This window comes from Ovis aries, chromosome 10 (assembly GCF_016772045.2).
Source record: "Ovis aries strain OAR_USU_Benz2616 breed Rambouillet chromosome 10, ARS-UI_Ramb_v3.0, whole genome shotgun sequence".
Classification (NCBI taxonomy): Eukaryota; Metazoa; Chordata; class Mammalia; order Artiodactyla; family Bovidae; genus Ovis; species Ovis aries.
The window spans coordinates 16,430,070-16,450,814 of record NC_056063.1 but is presented as its reverse complement, the minus strand read 5'-3'; the positions used below and the strand labels follow the sequence as shown (position 1 = coordinate 16,450,814).

Below are 20,745 nucleotides of genomic sequence, written 5' to 3'. Positions count from 1 at the left end.
ATGTATTCTAGCTCTCCGTCACACTTAGCTTTTGCATATTCATTGTAGACAGAGCCCAGGACCTAACACATCATAGGAGTGATTCAGATATGCTTCATGTGTTTTTAAGTTGCTTTTCTCGCAGCAGTCAAGCAAGATGATTTGAAGGGAGTAGAGGAAGCCTTAGTTAAACCAAAGCTTATGAACTAAATCTCAGTTTGTACTGCCCAAGAGTGAAAGGTAGGTTATTTAAGATAAAGACAGTATAGGCAGTATGTCCTTTCCTTAACCCTAGTGTTCTTTCCCCATCCTACATGTCAGCCCAGGCAGTCAAACTTTACGTTTGGTATAGCTGGTGATAGCTTTTCACTTCTCCCACAACCCTGAATTATCAGCATTCTCACAGCCAGTAATATCTGTCTAGATCTCACTAGTATGTTTTCTCTTTAATTCTTTGTGGATTCCATCCTCTAAGTACCCATTCACACTGTCAGAGATCATCTCTGGTTAAGAGTGAATTCCATACTTTATGTGATAATAAGAACCGTTTGTGATCAGGGAGAATGTTACCTGGAAAAAGGAAGGGTGTCTTGGAGCCAGAGCTCAGGAGGTCAGTATGTGTCTCATCTAGAATTGTTGCCTCAAACTGACTTAAAAATCAACCTGTTAATGATTTTAAATCATTTTGAATTAAAATTATTATTCACACTTTTAGCTTTAACTTTTATATTCAGGGTTTTGTTGTTGTTTTAAAATACTTTCGTTTGGTGGGAAGTGAAGGCTCTTGAACCCAGTTTTTTATTGTTTTTTCGCTTTACAGGTCCACTTCCCCAGCAGGACAACATCATTCTCCAATATCTTCTAGACATCACTCATCTTCCTCACAGTCAGGATCATCGATTCAAAGACATTCTCCTTCTCCTCGCCGAAAAAGAACTCCTTCACCATCTTATCAGAGGACAATAACTCCACCTTTACGCCGCTCTGCTTCTCCCTATCCTTCACATTCTCTGGCTTCTCCTCAGAGAAAGCAAAGCCCTCCAAGACATCGCTCTCCAGTGAGAGAGAAGGGGAGGCATGAGCATGAGCGAGCTTCACAGTCTCACGATCGGCGTCATGAAAGGAGGGAAGGTAAATACTCGGCAGTGTTGTGGGTTTTTTAGAGTTCTTTTATGTAAGTGGATATTTTCTTTATTAAAAAATCGGCCATTCAGATTTATTGTTAGAATAAGGGATAGAAGAGAATTGTGTTATACTACCTTTTCTGTAACACATGAATTAGAGCTCTTTAGGGCAGTAGGAGGTGCTTAAGGACATGGAAATGTAAGCTACTAGATATATGTAATTGGGCATTTATATGTATATTAAGTTGTTGCTTTCTTTTGATACATTGTTTTGCTTGAGTATTCTCAAGTTCTAGAAATTTGGAGCTATATGATTCTTAAGAGTATCAGTCTAATTGCTTAGTTAATTCTTTAAAAACAACAGAAGAGGTTAAAAGAGAAGCAACAAACTAGGGAGCAGAGTTGGAACATATCAGAGAAGACTTAACAAAGAGGTGTGGGCTGGGGGAGTGTTCAGAAGGTCCGTGGGAACGAAGTGATCAGTTTTCCAGGTCTAACTCAACAAAGAAGTAAGCGAGACAGTTTTTAGATTCCTGAGCATTACATTAACTTTGAATTTGCTATTCTGTCTTCAAGCTGAGATTGAAGTAGTACAGTTGAAGCAGTACAATTGAATCACTCTCATCTCTTTCTTAATTCTTGTCTAAGCTTCTTGTTTATTTAACTTAGCAAGCCTTTTTCCTAAATTCGTCTAAGTTAGTTTTTTTAACATAAAAATACTCAGGAAATACATGCTTACTTGCAACAGCATTTCTATTTAATGTGCACTTTTAAAGTCTCTGTATCACATAGCAGTCTCCTATGAAACATGTTGAACTTATTCTCCTCCAGTCAATAGTGCAAGAAATAATTATTTTTTTCTAGAAATGATGGATGCATAGATAGGACTAGACAGAGCATATATTTTAGAGAATTATTCATTGTATACATGATTTTGGAACCATATCAGCACAGCAGTATATATAAAACATTGGTAAGTGGGGGAAATGCTCTTACACCTATCAACAACTAGGGTTGACTGGGAATATGGTATATTTTTAGTGACTACTTATTGAATGAAAACTCTCTATTATTTCAAAATACTATTTATTAAACACAGTAACCCTAATGAAAGGGAAATTTAGTATGCAGTTGATTCTTATAAGAATGCTTTTTTTTGTGGTAAGGGAGTTTTATGTTCTATGAATCCTTTTAATAATAAACCATACACTTTTTGATTCTTTGTAAGGAGGGTGTTTCTTTAATCTTCTGAAAGTTATTTTTTGAAATAAGAATAATTTTAGTGAAAGAATGGGGAGGTAGGTAAAGAGCAAGTACTGTAACTGGGTGTCTTTGTAAAGACAGCTGGGGACATCATAAAAGAAGAACCTAGTGCTAAGTGATCAAATTTCTAGGCACACTTGGTATTGGAGGAGGACTTGAAGTCATAAATGTAGTCAAAAAAAAATTGAGACATTGTCAGATTCTTGCTTAGTGCTTCTATCCTTAGATGGCATTTATGGACATAGGCAGAGGAGATAAGTTATTGATGAGGATCTTGTGGATACTAGATGGGGAAAGTCTACGGACCTAGCCATAGGTCCTAGGCTACTATAAAATTGCTAAAATAGCATCAGATCTTGTGGTTGTTCCAGAGTATAAGAGTAATTTATGAAGGAATCTGATAAAAAAAAGTATAGGGGTTGTTCTTTGAGGATCTCTTGTTAATTCTTTCAGTTCATTTCAGATTTATGGTGTAATCAATTTATGTTTCTCTAGACATCTCTAAAGAATAGTTTCTAATCTTTGCAAATTTCCATGATGTATGGGGCTGACTAAACCACTTACGCTCTTGACCTCTGTTCCTTCATGTATACAATGACGAGTTTGAATTAAATAACTATTGAGATTCATTCCAGCTTTTTAAAAACTGAAGTTGTTTTTTAAAGTTTTCCCATGAAACATTAGAAAGCGCTTTAAGTAGAAAAAGCTTTAGAGATGGGAGTATGAGTCCATTAAATAGCTTAAAAAAAAAAAAAGGAAAGAGAGAGAGAGAAAGGGTGAATAGCAGTGTCTCTTTGCCAGCCAGCTTACTAACTATAGGTTACTCTCAAGTGCTTAAGTACATTGGAGGTCATGTGTGAACTAGTCTGGCCTAATATTTAGTAGAGATGAGTTAAAGTCACTTGTACCTTTGAATCTAAAAGTGATTTCTAAAAGTAAGCCATCATTGATAGGATTGATAGGAGATCAGCTTACTTGTTTCAGATCTTGTGTATGGGTATGTTGATACCAGAATATCATATTCAAAGTTTGTTCAATCAAGACAAATAATCCAGGTGTTAATAAAATTACGTTTGGAATTTTAGCTTACAGATAGGTTTAATTTTCTTATTTGCCCATGTTTTCTCCTTTTAATTTTTGTAAAAAACGTGAATTACCATTGTAATAAAAATTTTAAAGCTCTGTATTGAATACACTGTCTAGTTTCCTACAATTTTGTGAAAGGAATTACAGTGTATTTCCAAAATTATGTTTACAGAGACTAGAGGTAAAAGGGACAGAGAAAAGGACACAAGAGAAGAACGAGAGTATGAACAGGATCAGAGCTCTTCTCGAGACCACCGGGATGACCGAGAACCTCGAGATGGGCGGGATCGGAGAGATACCAGAGATGCGAGAGACCGAAGGGAACTAAGAGACACTAGAGATGTTCGGGACTCCAGGGAGATGAGAGATTATAGCAGAGATAACAAAGAGAGCCGTGACCCCAGGGATTCTCGGTCTGCTCGTGATGCCCACGACTACAGGGACCGTGAAAGTCGAGATGCTCATCGAAAGGAGGACACGTATCAGGAAGAATCCCGAAGTTATGGCAGAAACCATCTGAGAGAAGAAAGTTCTCGCACTGAAATAAGGAATGACTCCAGAAATGAGTCTCGAAGTGAGATTAGGAATGACCGGATGGGCAGAAGTAGAGCAAGAGCTCCAGAGATGCCTGAAAAGGGTAAGGTTTTTGACTTGTCAGTGAACTGTATCTTGTGTGTTCATATAGAAATTATGAAATCTAAGATTTATTTCTGACATTCATTATCACTTTGTCAAAGTAATTTTCAATTAATTGAATTTCTCATCTTCTCTATAAATTCTGAGTAGGAATTATTAGCTAAAGTAGCAGAAGATAAATGGGGCCTGACTTAGGGACCCTCCCCCGACCCACTCCGACCCCCCACACCCCCCGATTGAGTTATGTGCAGTCGTGGCTACCATCTTGGTTAGTGTGGAACACTAAGAAAATTGCTATCAGGCAAAAAAAAAAAAAAAAAGTAATTTCTAATAAATAGGTAAATATAAAATGATCATTAAAATGGGATTTGAAACAATAGACTTTCAAAGTTGGTGGTGTCAGAAATGACTTACTCGTGTTCTTCAGTACTTGTGCTTGTTTCAAAGCCACCTTAAACCATCGCATGTCAGGATCTTGAGTCACTTTTTCTTATCTTCCTCTAAAAAGGATTTGGCATCACCATTATCATCAGTAACCACCTACCTAAGTGAATTTGACTGTCTCCACACTGCCTGGACTGGGTCAACTTTGACATCTCTCTTCCTCCACCCACTTTGCTCCCCTCCCCAAAACACTGCTGCAGAATTCTGACCATTCTTACTCTTTCTGTAGGCCTGTTGGTTTATTATAGTTCCACAGTAAGATGAAGGCCAGTCACCTTCTCTTTCATAGTTGTCTTGGCTTTTCTTAGCCCTTTGCTTTTTCATATATTTTTTTAATATATAAATGAATTTATTTTAATTGGAGGCTAATTACTTTACAATGTTGTATTGGTTTTGCCATACATTGACATGAATCCACCATGGGTGTACATGTGTTCCCCATCCTGAACCCCCTTCCCACCTCCCTACCCATCCCATTACTCTGGGTCATCCCAGTGCACCAGCCCTGAGCACCCTGTTTCATGCATCGAACCTGGACTGGTGATCTATTTCGCATATGATAATTATATGTTTCAATGCCATTCTCCCAAAATCTTCCCACCCTCACCCTCTCCCACAGAGTCCAAAAGACTGTTCCATACATCTGTGTCTCTTTTGCTGTCTCGCATACAGGGTTATCATTACCATCTTTCTAAATTCCATATATATGCGTTAGTATACTGTATTGGTGTTTTCCTTTCTGGCGTACTTCAGTCTGTATAATAGGCTCCAGTTTTATCCACCTCATTAGAATGGATTCAAATGTATTCTTTTTAATGGCTGAGTAATACTCCATTGTGTATATGTACCACAGCTTCCTTATCCATTCATCTGCTGATGGACATCTAGGTTGCTTCCATGTCCTGGCTATTATTAACAGTGCTGTGATGAACATTGGGGTACACGTGTCTCTTTCAATTCTGGTTTCCTTGGTGTGTATGCCCAGCAGTGGGATTGGCTGGGTCATGTCTATTTCCAGTTTTTTAAGGAATCTCCACACTGTTCTCCATAGCGGCTGTACTAGTTTGCATTCCCATCAACAGTATAAGAGGGTTCCCTTTTCTCCACATCCTTTCCAGCATTTATTGTTTGTAGACTTTTGTATAGCAGCCATTCTGACTGGCATGAAATGGTACCTCATTGTGGTTTTGATTTTCATTTCTCTGATAATGAGTGATGTTGAGCATCTTTTCATGTGTTTGTTAGCCATCTGTATGTCTTCTTTGGAGAAATGTCTATTTAGTTCTTTGGCCCATTCTTTGATTGGGTCATTTATTTTCCTGGAATTGAGCTGCAGGAGTTGCTTGTATATTTTTGAGATTCTTTGCCAGTTGCTTCATTTGCTATTATTTTCTCCCATTCTGAAGGCTGTCTTTTAAAAATGAATTTTTTTTAAGCTTCATGAAAAAACTGTTGGATTTTTACTTCAAATACATTAAATTTATTGATTAATAACTTTTTCTTTTAAGGTCTTGTGGATGTTTTATTCCTGGGTAACTTCTATTTTTGTTGCCATTGTAAATGGTATTTTTAAAAAATTCTCTCTTTTTTTTTTAAACGTATTTTATTTGGCTTTATAAAATGTAAAAATTTGTTATGCATTGATACATATGTACCAAAAAACTCACACTGAATGGTAATTATAGGGTATTAGCTAGAAGCAATAGAGTATTATAAATTCTGTTTAAACAATAGACTTTCATTTATGTCAAAATTATCCTAACCCAAACTCTAGTGAAATAAAAACAAGAGAATAGTTTATAGGTGGAATTTTAGCACCACAGTATATATTTCCACTAGCGGCAACCTCAACATTTTCTTTTCTTAAAGAACTCTATTTAAAATCACATATGTATCAGCACATGGATACCAAGCAGATGCTTCTGGGTTTCTGTTCTGGAGGCCCCACAGGGTAGATCTGCTTTTATTTTGCTTTTATTTAGAAATTTACAAAAAGTTAATAACTGATTGATACCAAATCAGTGACAAGTTTGAAGTCCTTAACAACATTTTGCCTTAGAATTTACAAATGATAAATAAGACATTATGGTAATTTTCTGTGACCCGGGTCATGAGTCTTATGGTTTAGCCCCAGCCAGTATACCAGTAATGAATCAAATCTCCCACTTGACTTTTAAACTACTTTGTGTGTGTGTGTATGTGTGTGTGTTAGTCTCTCAGTTGTGTCTGATTGTGTGTGACCTCATGGACTGTAGCCCACCAGACTCTTCTGTCCCTGGAATTCTCCATGCAAGAATACTGGATCAGGTTGCCATTCCTTCTCCAGGGGATGTTCCCAACCCAGGGATTGAACACGCATCTTCCACATTGCAGGTAGATTCTTTACTATCTGAGCCTCAAGGGAAGCCCCAAATAAGGCATTGCTGCTGCTGCTGCTATGTCACTTCAGTTGTGTCCAGCTCTGTGTGACCCCATAGACGGCAGCCCACCAGGCTCCTCCATCCCTGGGATTCTCCAGGCAAGAACACTGGAGTAGGTTGCCATTTCCTTCTCCAATGCATGAAAATGAAAAGTGAAAGGGAAGTAGCTCAGTCGTGTCCGACTCTTCGCAACCCCATGGACCGCAGCCTACCAGGCTCCTCTGTCCATGGGATTTTCCAGGCAAGAGTACTGGAGTGGGGTGCCCTCATTACTCAGGGCATTATAGAGTATACAGAAGGAGAAATAAACCAAGATTTCATTAATTCTCAAATTCCGTATGTTCTTTCCATTGGATATAGCATTGGCTTCAGAAGAGGAAGATACAGGGCAGGAGAAACTCAAACACTTTGACGCCTCTTGTCTTTCTCTTCCATAGGGATGTAGTTATTTTGGTCAAAAGTGAAAGTGAAGTCGCTCAGTCGTGTCCAACTTTTTGCGACCGCATGGACTGTAGCCTACCATGCTCCTCCATCCATGGGATTTTCCAGGCAAGAGTACTGGAGTGGGTTGCCATTTCCTTCTCCAAAAGATTCTCTTTTTAATAATGCTTTCACATGGTGCAGAATTTCAGAGCTGTGAAAAGATATATAGTGAAAGCCTCCGCTCTATTCCTGACCTGATCCTAGCCAGTTTTGTATGTATCCAGCTGATTTATTACCAAATTCAGACTTAAATTGAAGAAAGTAGGGAAACCGCTAGACCATTCAGGTATGACCTAAATCAGATCCCTTATGATTATACAGTGGAAGTGAGAAATAGATTTAAGGGCCTAGATCTGATAGATAGAGTGCCTGATGAACTATGGACTGAGGTTCGTGACACTGTACGGGAGACAGGGATCAAGACCATCCTCATGGAAAACAAATGCAAAAAAGCAAAATGGCAGTCTGGGGAGGTCTTGCAAATAGCTGTGAAAAGACGAGAGGCAAAACACAAAGGAGAAAAAGAAAGATATAAGCATCTGAATGCAGAGTTCCAAAGAATAGCAAGAAGAGATAAGAAAGCCTTCTTCAGCGATCAGTGCAAAGAAATAGAGGAAAACAACAGAATGGGAAAGACTAGAGATCTCTGCAAGAAAATTAGAGATACCAAGGGAACATTTCATGCAAAGATGGGCTTGATAAAAGACAGAAATGGTATGGACATAACAGAAGCAGAAGATATTAAGAAGAGGTGGCAAGAATACACACAAGAACTGTACAAAAAAGATCTTCATGACCCAGATAATCACGATGGTGTGATCACTCATCTAGAGCCAGACATCCTGGAATGTGAAGTCAAGTGGGCCTTAGGAAGCATCGCTACGAACAAAGCTAGTGGAGGTGATAGCATTCCAGTTGAGCTATTTCAAATCCTGAAAGATGATGCTGTGAAAGTGCTGTACTCAATATGCCAGCAAATATGGAAAACTCAGCAGTGGCCACAGGACTGGAAAAGGTCAGTTTTCATTCCAATCCCAAAGAAAGGCAATGCCAAAGAATGCTCAAACTACCGCACAATTGCACTCATCTCACATGCTAGTAAAGTAATGCTCAAAATTCTCCAAGCCAGGCTTCAGCAATATGTGAACCGTGAACTTCCTGATGTTCAAGCTGGTTTTAGAAAAGGCAGAGGAACCAGAGATCAAATGGCCAACATCCGCTGGATCATGGAAAAAGCAAGAGAGTTCAGAAAAACATCTATTTCTGCTTTATTGACTATGCCAAAGCCTTTGACTGTGTGGTCACAATAAACTGTGGGAAATTCTGAAAGAGATGGGAATCCCAGACCACCTGACCTGCCTCTTGAGAAATCTGTATGCAGGTCAGGAAGCAACAATTAGAACTGGACATGGAACAACAGACTGACTTCAAATGGGAAAAGGAGTACCTCAAGGCTGTATATTGTCACCCTGCTTATTTAACTTCTATGCAGAGTACATCATGAGAAACGCTGGACTGGAAGAAACACAAGCTGGAATCAAGATTGCCAGGAGAAATATCAATCACCTCAGATATGCAGATGACACCACCCTTATGGCAGAAAGTGAAGAGGAACTAAAAAGTCTCTTGATGAAAGTGAAAGAGGAGAGTAAAAAAGTTGGCTTAAAGCTCAACATTCAGAAAACGAAGATCATGGCATCTGGTCCCATCACTTCATAGGAAATAGATGGGAAACAGTGGAAACAATGTCAGACTTTGTTTTTGGGGGCTCCAGAATCACTGCAGATGATGACTGCAGCCATGAAATCAAAAGACGCTTACTCCTTGGAAGGTAAGTTATGACCAACCTAGATAGCATATTCAAAAGCAGAGACATTACTTTGCCGACTAAGGTCCGTCTAGTCAAGGCTATGGTTTTTCCTGTGGTCATGTATGGATGTGAGAGTTGGACTGTGAAGAAGGCTGAGTGCTGAAGAATTGATACTTTTGAACTGTGGTGTTGGAGAAGACTCTTGAGAGTCCCTTGGACTACAAGGAGATCCAGCCAATCCATTCTGAGGGAGATCAACCCTGGGATTTCTTTGGAAGGAATGATGCTAAAGCTGAAACTCCAGTACTTTGGCCACCTCACGTGAAGAGTTGACTCATTGGAAAAGACTGTTGCTGGGAGGGATTGGGGGCTTGAGGAGAAGGGGACGACAGAGGATGAGATGGCTGGATGGCATCACTAACTCAATGGACGTGAGTCTGAGTGAACTCTGGGAGTTGGTGATGGACAGGGAGGCCTGGCGTGCTGTGATTCATGGGGTTGCGAAGAGTCGGACACGACTGAGCGACTGAACTGAACTGAAGAACATGCTATACAAGCAAATATGTATGTTTATTCACCTTCTCTTCTGGTTTTACAAAGATAATTTTTAAAAATATTATATTAAAAAAAACTATATATTCTGTACTTGCTGTTTTCCCTTTAAAATATCTTGGAGATAGTTACATATCAGTCAGCTTGGTAAATAGCCACATCCTCCTTTTGGTGCATAGTGTATATCATAGGGTGTGCCGTAAATTATTAAATCCTTTATGTTTGAGCTTCCCAGGAGGCGTTAGTGGTAAAGAACTTGCCTTCAGTTTAGGAGACTTGAGAGATACGGGTTCGATCCTGGGTTGAGAAGATCCCCTGGAGAAGGGCACGGCAAACCACTCCAGTATTCCTGTCTGTAGAGTCTCATGGACAGAGGAGCCAGGCAGGCTATGGTCCTTAGTTGGACATCACTGAAGTGACTTTTTTTTTTGGTTTTTAATAGTGCTTAAGTGAATGCATACAGGCACACCAAATGATATATTTTAAAACATTTTCTGATGCTTATTGCTGGTGTATGGAATGTTAATTAAATTTTTTATATTCATCTTACAATATGATGTTGCTGTATTTTCTTGGTAGATATAATTAGATTCTCTTATACATATTTTACATCTGGGAATAAACATATTTGGCTCTTCTTTCTGAGTAATATTTATTCGTTGTCAGTAAACTGCTGAGCAGCTGTTTCAATGCATTTTTGACTACAGTGGGCTTCTTTGCTTTGTTTCGGATTTTAAGGAATTATTGCTGACATTTTACTGTTAAGCATGGTGTTTGTAGATTTTTGTTGTCTGTTTAGTTGCCAGGTTGTGTCCAACTCTTTGCAATTCTGTGGACTATAGCCCACCAGGCTCCTCTGTTAGTGGGGTTTCCTTTTCCCAGGTAAGGATACTGAAGTGGGTTGCCATTTCCTTATCCAGGGAATCCTCCCAACCTGGGAATTGAGCCCTAGTCTTCTCCCTTGGCAGGGGAGTTCTTTTCCACTTGCAGATGCTTTTTATTGTGTTAAGGGTGCGTGTGTGTGTGCAAGGTCGCTTCAGTCATGTCCGACTCTTTGCACTCTCAGGGGCTATAGCCAGCCAGACTCCTCTGTCCGTGGAATTCTCCAGGCAAGAATACTAGAGTGGGTTGCTATGCCCTCTTCCAGGGGATCTTCCCGACCCAAGGATAGAATCTGTGTCTCCTGCGGCTCCTGCATTATCAGGAGTTTCTTATAGCTAAGCTACCAGCAAAGGGTATCTCCTATTTTCCTAACTTAGCTGGCAGCTTCTGTCATGCCTGTTTTTTTTGAGAAGATCATATAGTCATCTCTTTTACCTTGTTACTTATGTTAATTTTTTTTAAAATTTACAACTATTCTTCTAAATAGGTTTTCCTGGTGGCTCAGATGATAAAGAAACCACCTGCAATGCAGGAGACCTGAGTTCGATCCCTGGGTCGGGAAGATCCCCTGGAATAGGAAGTAGGATCCAGTATTCTTGCCTGGAAAATCCCATGGATAGAGGAACCTGGTGGACTGCAGTCCATGGGATTGCAAAGAGTTGGACACAATTGAGCAACTAACACTTTCACTTTCAGAACTATTCTTGCATTTCTAAAATAAATTTACATTTCATTTCTTTTAAAAGTTCCAAAATAGGTTTGTTAAAATTTAATTTTGACATAAAATCTTTTTTTATAATTGAGGTTGCCATATAATTAGTGTATGAGTGTAAATATTTAACAACTTACTCTTCAGGAAGAAAGCCCTGGCTTGTAGCTGATGCTTGTTTCTATAGTATAAATTACTCCTACCATAGCAGATTATGAGCTGCTAACAACGCCACTCAGTGTGAAGATGAGAAGAGAACCACACTGGTTGCTCTTTGGAACCAGCATACCATTGCATAGGTTTTAATTTTTAATATTGTCTTTGTTTGGTTTGGAGATCAAAATGTGTTGGAAAGTGTTGCTTCTGTTTTTTCTCTTTTCTAAAAGAGAACAGTTTATGTATAAATGAGCATTTATTTGTTCTTTGACAGTCTGATTATATTTATCTGTTCTAAACACTTTCTGAAGTTTGGTATGGTTTTTTCTTTGACTCATGAGTTGTGTATAAATAGGATTTTAAGTTTCTAATCATGCTTTTAAAATAAATCCCCTCAGTTCAGTTCAGTTGCTCAGTCATGTCCGACTCTTTGTGACCCCATAAATTGCAGCACGCCAGGCCTCCCTGTCCATCACCAACTCTCGGAGTTCACCCAGACTCTTGTCCATTGAGTCGGTGATGCCATCCAGCCATCTCGTTCTCTGTCATCCCCTTCTCCTCCTGCCCCCAATCCCTCCCAGCATCAGAGTCTTTTCCAATGAGTCAACTCTTCATATGAGGTGGCCAAAGTACTGGAGTTTCAGCTTTAGCATCATTCCTTCCAAAGAACACCCAGGGCTGATCTCCTTTAGAATGGACTGGTTGGATCTCCTTGCAGTCCAAGGGACTCTCAAGAGTCTTCTCCAACACCACAGTTCAAAAGCATCAATTCTTCGGTGCTCAGCCTTCTTCACAGTCCAACTCTCACATCCATACATGACCACTGGAAAAACCATAGCCTTGACTAGATGGACCTCTTTTGGCAAAGTAATGTCTCTGCTTTTGAATATGCTATCTAGGTTGATCATAACTTTCCTTCCAAGGAGTAAGCGTCTGTTAATTTCATGGCTGCAATCACCATCTGCAGTGATTTTGGAGCCCAACAAAATAAAATCTGACACTGTTTGCACTGTTTCCCATCTATTTCCCATGAAGTGATGGGACCAGATGCCAGTCTTCTTTTTCTGAATGTTGAGCTTTAAGCCAACGTTTTCATTCTCCTCTTTCACTTTCATCAAGAGGCTTTTAGTTCCTCTTCACTTTCTGCCATAAGGGTGGTGTCATCTGCATATCTGAGGTTATTGATATTTCTCCTGGCAATCGATTCCAGCTTGTGGTTCTTCCAGCCCAGCGTTTCTCATGATGTACTCTGCATAGAAGTTAAATCAGCAGGGTGACAATATACAGCCTTGACATACTCCTTTTCCTATTTGGAACCAGTCTGTTGTTCCATGTCCAGTTCTAATTGTTGCTTCCTGACCTGCATACAGATTTCTCAAGAGGCAGCTCAGGTGGTCTGGTATTGCCGTCTCTTTCAGAATTTTCCACAGTTTATTGTGACCCACACAGTCCCCTACCCTCAATTTTAATTGTTATTGGAAGAGACTGTTTGAACTCAGGTTTTTGGCTTTTTTTTTTTTGTTAGGACTGATTTTGTGGCTCATCAGTCAGTTTTCATGTATTCTGCATGTGCTTTTAATGGTTGCAAAGTATGTAAAGTATATCTCTGAGGTCAGGTTTGTTAATCATGCTTTCAAATCTACATTTAATTTTCTTTCTAGTCTGCTTTTTCTATCTTAACAGATGTGAGCTGAATCTTCCATTATTATTTTGAATTTGTTTATTTTTGTGTGATTTGATCAAGTTTTGCTTTGAATATTTTGAGGCTTTGCTCATAGGTACATATAAGGCAAATTATTCCTTTTATTGTTACAGAATGATCCTCTTCATCCTGAATGTTATCTTTTTGTCTGAAAACGATTATCTGACTCACAGATTTCTTTTGGTTAGCATCTGTATGATGTAGCTTATTCTATCCTTTCAATCTTTATTATCTTAGCATATAATTAGATATATGTTTGAGCCCCTCGTGGCTCAGACAGTGAAGAGTCTGCCTGCAGTGTGGGAGACCTGGGTTTGATCCCTATGTTGGGAAGATCCTCTGGAAAAGGAAATGTCAACCCACTCCAGTAGTTTTGCCTGGAGAATCTCAGGGATATGAGGTTGCAAAGAGTCAGACACAACTGAGTAACTTTACTTTCACTTTCAGACATTTGTTCAGTCTTCCCATTGTGTTCTCCTTGATTCTTAACTTTCAAGTTTTCCATCTTTGTTTCTCTCTTTCATTTTCTGAGTTGTATCCTCAGACATGACTTTTTTTTTTTAACCAATTTTCTCTTAGCATCTGTTTACCTTTTCATTCCTTGATGTTATATGTAGCTCGTTTGTAGTCTTTTTAAAATTTCTTCCTCTAGTCTTTAATTATTAAAATAGTCTTTATATATATTTTGATTATTAAAACATCCCAATTAAAGTATTTAGAATTATACTATAATTCTTTCACTGCTCAAAGCCTGTTACCTGTAAGATGTGTGTGTAGCTCTATGCAGTTTTTGTAAATCACTTTACTGAGGTATGATTGACATACAGAAATCTATACACAGTTAGTATATACAACTTAATAAGCTTGGAGATAAGTGTATACCCTTGAAAGCACCACCACAATCTGTGCCGTTAACATGTGAAATTTCCTCTCACTCTATTGTTATTTGTATGTGTGTGTGATGAGAATGCTATTGATGTAAGATCTGTCCTCTTACCAGATTTTTGAGTTTCCGAGACTGTAGACACCATGCTGTACAGTAGATCTCTGTGACTTACTCATCTTGTAGTACTGAAATTTTGTACCTCTTGACTAGTCCTCCATGTTCCCCCTCTCACCAGCCCCTTGGTAAAACCATTCTATCTACTCTCTGATTCAATGAGTGTGACTATTTTAGTTTCCACATATAAGTGGTATCATGTAGCATTTGTCCTTCTGTGTCTGACTTATCTCACTTAGCAAAATGTCTTCCATGTTGTTGCAAATGGCAGGACTGTGTTCTTTTTAAAGGGTGAATAATCCTTCATAGGGCTTCCCAGGTGACTCAGGGGTAAAGAATCCACCTGCCAATGCAGAAAACGCAGTTTCCATCCCTGGGTCGGGAAGATCAGTTGGAGAAGGAAATGGCAACCTACTCCATGTTCTTGCATGGGAAATCCCATGGACAGAGGAGCCTGGCAGGCTCTATTCCATGGAGTTGCAAAAGAGTCAGACACCACTTCGTGACTAAAAACAACAAAGACAGATCCATTATATATATATATATATCTGTTGTTGTTCAGTCGCTGAGTCATATTTGACTCTTTGTGACCCCATGAACTGCAGCATGCCAGGTTTCATCGTCTGTTGGAGCTTGCTCAAACTCATGTCTATTGAGTCAGTGATGCCATCCAACCATCTCATCCTCTGTTGTCCCCTTCTCCTCCTGCCTTCAGTCTTTCCCAGCATCAAGGTCTTTTCCAATGAGTCGGCTCTTCACATCAGGTGGCCAGAGTATTCTATGTATATATGACATTTTCCCCGCATTCATCTATCATTGGGCATTTAGGTCGTGTCTGTCTTGGCTGTTGTAAATAATGTTGCAGTGAACCTGGGAATACAGATATGGGAGTACAGATCTCTCTTTCAGATCCTAATTTCAGTTTCTCTGGCTCTGTACCCAGAATTGGAACTGCTGGATCAGGTAGTAGTTCTGTAGTTTTTTTATGACCTTCTATACTATTCAATATTTTCCATAGTGACTCTGTAGTCTTGCATTACCGTCACCACAATCAGGATCCTCAACTGTATCGTCACAGGACTCCCTTTGTTATCCCTTTGTAGCCACATTCAAATCCCCTCCCTGTCCTTGACCCCTGGCCACCACTAATATGTCTATCATCTTGTAATTATTATTTCACAAGTATTACATAAACTGAATTTTGCTGTGTGCATCCTGTTGAGATTGGCTTTTTCACTAGCAGAATTTCCTTAAGTTTCCAAGTAATTGCGTGTATCAGTAGTTTGTAATTTATAATATACTATGATCTGGATGTACCACAGTTTGTTTAGCCTTTCACCCATTGAAAGACTTTACGGTTGGGGCTATAACAAAGCTACTGTGAACATTCATTTCCCAATTTTTTTAATGAAAATTTTCAGGTATCACCTACTGTCAACAAAGTACCTTGGTTCTATATTATAATATTTTCATTATAAAGTGTAGTCAATGTGATATATCCGTAATTCATATTTTAAATGTTTTCATGGCATTTCTGTAATTTAGATACGCATTAATTTTTATTTTTTGTTCCATTGTTTTTTGGCTTAATTGAAATGAGTCTGTTTGCTTTATGATTTCATTAAGTGTCCTTTTTTTATAGGAAGGGAAAATGAGGACTTAAGCTTACTCAAGTCAGTCATTAGACACTTTGAGTATTCTAATCAGCATATAATATCATTTTCAACAATGATTACCACACTTTCAAATATAAAAACTCACCAAAAAGAACCCAACAACAACAACCCACACATCTTTATATGTTTTGGGGGAGGAAGGATTGTGACTGACAACTTGTTGAATGAAGTATATGTGTTAAATATTTGTGTGAATATCCTTTGTTTAGGAAGTCGAGGCACAAGAGGTTCTCAGATTGATAGTCACAGTAGTAGTAGCAACTATCATGACAGCTGGGAGACGCGAAGCAGCTATCCTGAAAGAGACAGATACCCTGAGAGGGACAACAGAGAGCAAGCAAGAGATTCTTCCTTTGAGAGAAGACACGGGGAGAGAGACCGTCGCGACAACAGAGAGAGAGGTTTGTTAACTGAGATACTATTAAATAGTTACCAACAGTGATTGGGAGAATTGTAGTTTTTTCCAACCATTATCAGTTTACTTTTTAACATAAAATATCTTTTAAGACTTTTGTTTGTTGGCACACTTTAAGCTATTTATTCATATAATCTTTTTTTACTTAGTTTAGTAGAGATTATCTAAATAACTGGCTACCAGTACTCACTTGGTAACAGAGCAGGTACTGAATTAGTAGGTACTTGCATACTGCAAGAGTTGAGGTGCCTTGCTGTATGTCTCTTACCTTAACCAAACCGCTCACAGTGTTTTAAAAAACATAGGTGCTTGGGTGCTGTTTCAGGTATTTCTGATTCAGGAGATAGCTTCTCATCTGAGTGTCCTGACCACTCACTCACTAACTGTGACAGACAGACTTGTAAGGACTGCCAGAGAGGAACAAGACAGAGGCAGTGATGATAGGGTTAGGGGCTGTCTGGAGAAACAATTTATTTGTGTTCCTTCCTGAGAATATGTATTACTTAGTTTAGCTAACTTTATATTCTTGTATATTTTAAGCTAAGCTAAACATTTTCTGTTATTCTACTAGAAAACCTCTTAAATCAGTATTGAAGCAAGATACTAAAAAGCAGTTTAGAAGGGTTATAAGTACTTTCTTAAACAAGCTTTTATTGTCAGTACGTGTTAGGCCTTTGAGCATCTGTGACCTTATGAAGGTCTTACTAACTTTACCTAGTTACCAAAGTAAGGTTTGCTATAATGCTGAAGTTAACGTCATGTAAGACCTGACAGAGTAGGGAACTCAGTGTTGATGCTTCAGAGTGGGCTGTTTTATATATAAGGCAACATTCATTTTGATATGGGTAGGAATAAGAGGAGAGCGAAGACACTAAGACAGCTTGTACTTTTGAGAGCATAGATGAGATCAGAGACATAGATGCGCGCTGCTGAGTTGAGTTTGTTATAACAAGCTTAATGCGTTTGGGTTGAAAGATGTGTATGATTTCCTTAGTTACAGATGAGGCTGGAGTTGATATGATCTGTGTTAATGCCTGAAATTATTTCTTCCCAAACACTGATTCACCAGTCTTTATTTTCTTTAATCTAACACTGTGTCCTGATAATGCTTTTTTAATATCTTACTTTCTTTCTTTTTTTCTAGTTTGATGTCCCTCTCAGATTTTTTTCATCTCATGCCTGAATTCAGTGTAACATTTGGTTTCAGTCCACATATGTATTGAGTTACCAAGAACTTTGAAAGTTGCTCTTTATATACTCTCTGGCTTAATATTCTTTATTAAGTCAGAAAATGTATGTTTTAAATCCTTTTATCTTTCAAAATCTGTGAGCTTAGGTATGATAAGGAAATCTGTGTTTATAATTTAGGAGACTTGGGCCAAGAGAAGGGTAATGATTCTTTTCATTGTCAGAGAATAAAGTTCTAAAGCTAAAATTCAAACTGTAGGTTTTCTGACTACATGTCCTATTGTTTCTATTTTATTTTACTATAAGTACCTCAGTAAATATCAGTTGTACAATTGAAATAGAAATATACTTTTGATTATATATTCTACAAATGAATATTGAGTACCCCTGCACTTTGCTGGGTTTGGGGAGTACAACAGTTCTTACACTTATAGAACTTTATAAAAGGGATGATATGCCCCCTGAAGAAAGGAATGATTGGTAGATGCTATCAAGGAAACATCCAAGAGACCCAGATAGAAATAAAGGATGAGTGGGACCTACTTTCCTTAAATAGTGTGCTTATAAAAAATTTGAGATGACATATATGCAGAGGCATAAATGCAAGGAAAGAAGCTAGCATTGTAGGTATTGAGGGTAAAAACATTATATGCAGAGAAAAGAATATGTGCCAATTCTCTGAGATGGGAAATAACTTCATATGTCCTAGAATTTGAAAGAAGATCAGTGTGACTAGAGTATGGTGAGCAAAGGGTGACTAGAGTATGGTGAGCAAAGGGAGATGGGTAGAGGTCAGAGGTAGAGATGTGCTCAGGACCTTGTTCTTGTGCTCAGGAATTTTCTTCACAAGCTGATTAGGGTAGACAGTCAGATATGATACATACTATTACTGTGTGAAGTCCTGTGAGAAGACAAAGATGCACCTAGAATTCTGAGGCAATCCACAAAAGCATCCTGAAGAGACATCTGAATTAGGGCCTGAGGGATGAATAGGAGTTGGCTAGAAGGAGCCATGGAAGAAACACTGTCAGGTAGAGAGTCTAGCACGTGCAGACACACAGGACTGAAAAAAACATATGCTTTGGAGAGTAAAGAATCATGAGGTTGGAGCAGAGGTGTGCTACAATTGGAAGGAAAGGAAAGAAGCTAGGAAAAAGGACCATGTTGTAAATGGCCTAATAAGTCAGGCTAACAAATGTGGATTTAATTGCCTTTTTCACTGCCTATAATAAGTACTTTTAAACAGCCTTTTTTTTTTTTAAAGCAGTTGGGGAAAAAAAAAGTTTTCATCAATAAAAATAAAAGCATTAGAGAGTCTACAAAAAGACCAAAGACAACATGAGACCACTGATAACATGGGCATCCAAGAAGAACTGACCAGAGTCTAAGTTAATAATATGAATTGTAGGAATTGAGAGAGGAAATGAAAAAAAGAAATATTTTGAGAGTGAAATTTATGGTACTTGAATACAGTGGGACTTGGAAAACTCAGAATGGGTTTCATGAGTGGGCATGCCATTCATTAAAAAGTAAGGAAATATGTGAAGAGAGGTATATCTTTGAAAAACACGTTTTTGGGGAAGGATACAGAAGATGAGATGTATTAAGTGATGTTCCTTTCCATTTTCTTTGAAGTATGGAACTTTGTCAGTATGGTTGGGAAGATGAGAGTTTTCATTTGTCAGAAAAAGCTTGCCTGAATAAAGCAGTCTATTCCCTAACATTGCTATAATTATAAATTTCAAATATGAATTGCTATAAATGACAGTATTAAATTTGTTTCAGGTTGTTTTATAATCTTTGTGACATTAGTATGACCCCCAAACCAGGAATTCAGACAAAGACATGAGTATATAGTTTTCCAGGAACTAGAGTATAGTACATGGAACCATTTTAAATTTAAATTGATTTCAGCAAAAGTTAAAAAAAAAAGGGGGGAGTGTAAGGGAACTGACTTCTAGTCCTGAGAGCCTCATGTATTTACCATTTTTGTGACTTTGATAAATCAACTTTTGGACCATATATTCTAAGAAGAAAAAGAGGAAAGGGAGGGTAGACAGAGTTTAGTTTTCTTTCAGTTTTAAAATTCTATGAACTTTCATAGCTTGATGTATAACCTCTAAAGAATAAGCATGGATAATTCTTATCTCTTTTATCTGTGATAAGAAAGGAAATTCAAATTACTATATTGACCCCTTCCCTACAAATATCCTAAAATTATTCTGCTTAATAAGTTGATGCTGGAGATTTCATGTACAAACCCTGTTGGCCATATTGTATTAGGACCTTTATGACTAACTAGTAAACATTACTTTGTAGTGTGAAAATAGAGACATTGTAGTAGCCTAGATCCAGGCACAGTGACCTGCTTTTCAAAAATGGCTATCTCTGTGGAAAGGTTCATGCCATTTTCTTAGACATTTTTTGATACCAGACTAGTTTCTTGCTCAGCTGGGCATATTGGACAGCATGCATTCAGTCTATGTTTATATGATTCATGTATTAAATATATATATATATATATATATATAAATTTGATGAGGTTATCATTTAACATTTTAAGAAAACAGCTCATCTGAGTAATTATATGATTAAGGTTTTCAGTTTGTTAGTAGTTATTTATAAATATAGATCACTAATAAACACTTTTTATATTTATTTCAAGATTGCTAAGCATCAGTATCCTTAATATTCTAGTTTATGATAAATTGATATCACAGCAGCAAATACTGACAGATGTTTTGTTCTTCTGTATTTTCCTTACATAGTAGCTACACTTTGTGTATATATTTTCGGCCTGAAATTAGAGGTGTGACTTGAGGGAAATTTTTTTCCTTCAGCTCCAATGTTCTACACCTCCTGCTGCCCCTGTCCTTTGCCACCAGTGTTCTCAGGGCCTGCTGGGGGGACAGAGACGATCAGAGGTGAAGGGTAGAGATGGCAGAAAGCGGGGTTGGAGCAGTGGGCTGGAGGCACGGTAGGGAGCATGCAGAGAAAGATGAAAGGCGGACCAGCTGGAGGTGGGAGCAGAAAACGCAGTAGAGGGCAAATAAAAGTTACCTTTAAGAAAAGAATATTTTTAAACATTTAGTGGTGATTATTTGGATGATTAAAAGTAAATATGGTACCTGATTTATATTTGTTGCCTATACACAGATAAAATTTAAGATTTGCCATACTGTCTTAACAATATAATAGCTTTAATCTGTCAAATTAATCA

The 20,745-nt window shown here is 38.2% G+C and overlaps 1 protein-coding gene across 8 annotated transcripts in view; it reads left to right on the top strand.

Annotated features, from left to right (window-relative positions):
- The window catches only part of ZC3H13 (zinc finger CCCH-type containing 13), a 102,361-nt gene that overhangs the window by 59,939 nt on the left and 21,677 nt on the right, over positions 1-20,745 (top strand). For all 8 annotated transcript variants that reach the window (XM_012184404.5, XM_012184401.4, XM_012184403.4 and 5 more), the window contains 3 exons: positions 800-1,110; positions 3,625-4,089; positions 16,132-16,323. In XM_012184404.5, the coding sequence (XP_012039794.2) occupies positions 800-1,110; positions 3,625-4,089; positions 16,132-16,323 (968 nt within the window). The remainder of the gene's footprint in view (positions 1-799; positions 1,111-3,624; positions 4,090-16,131; positions 16,324-20,745) is intronic.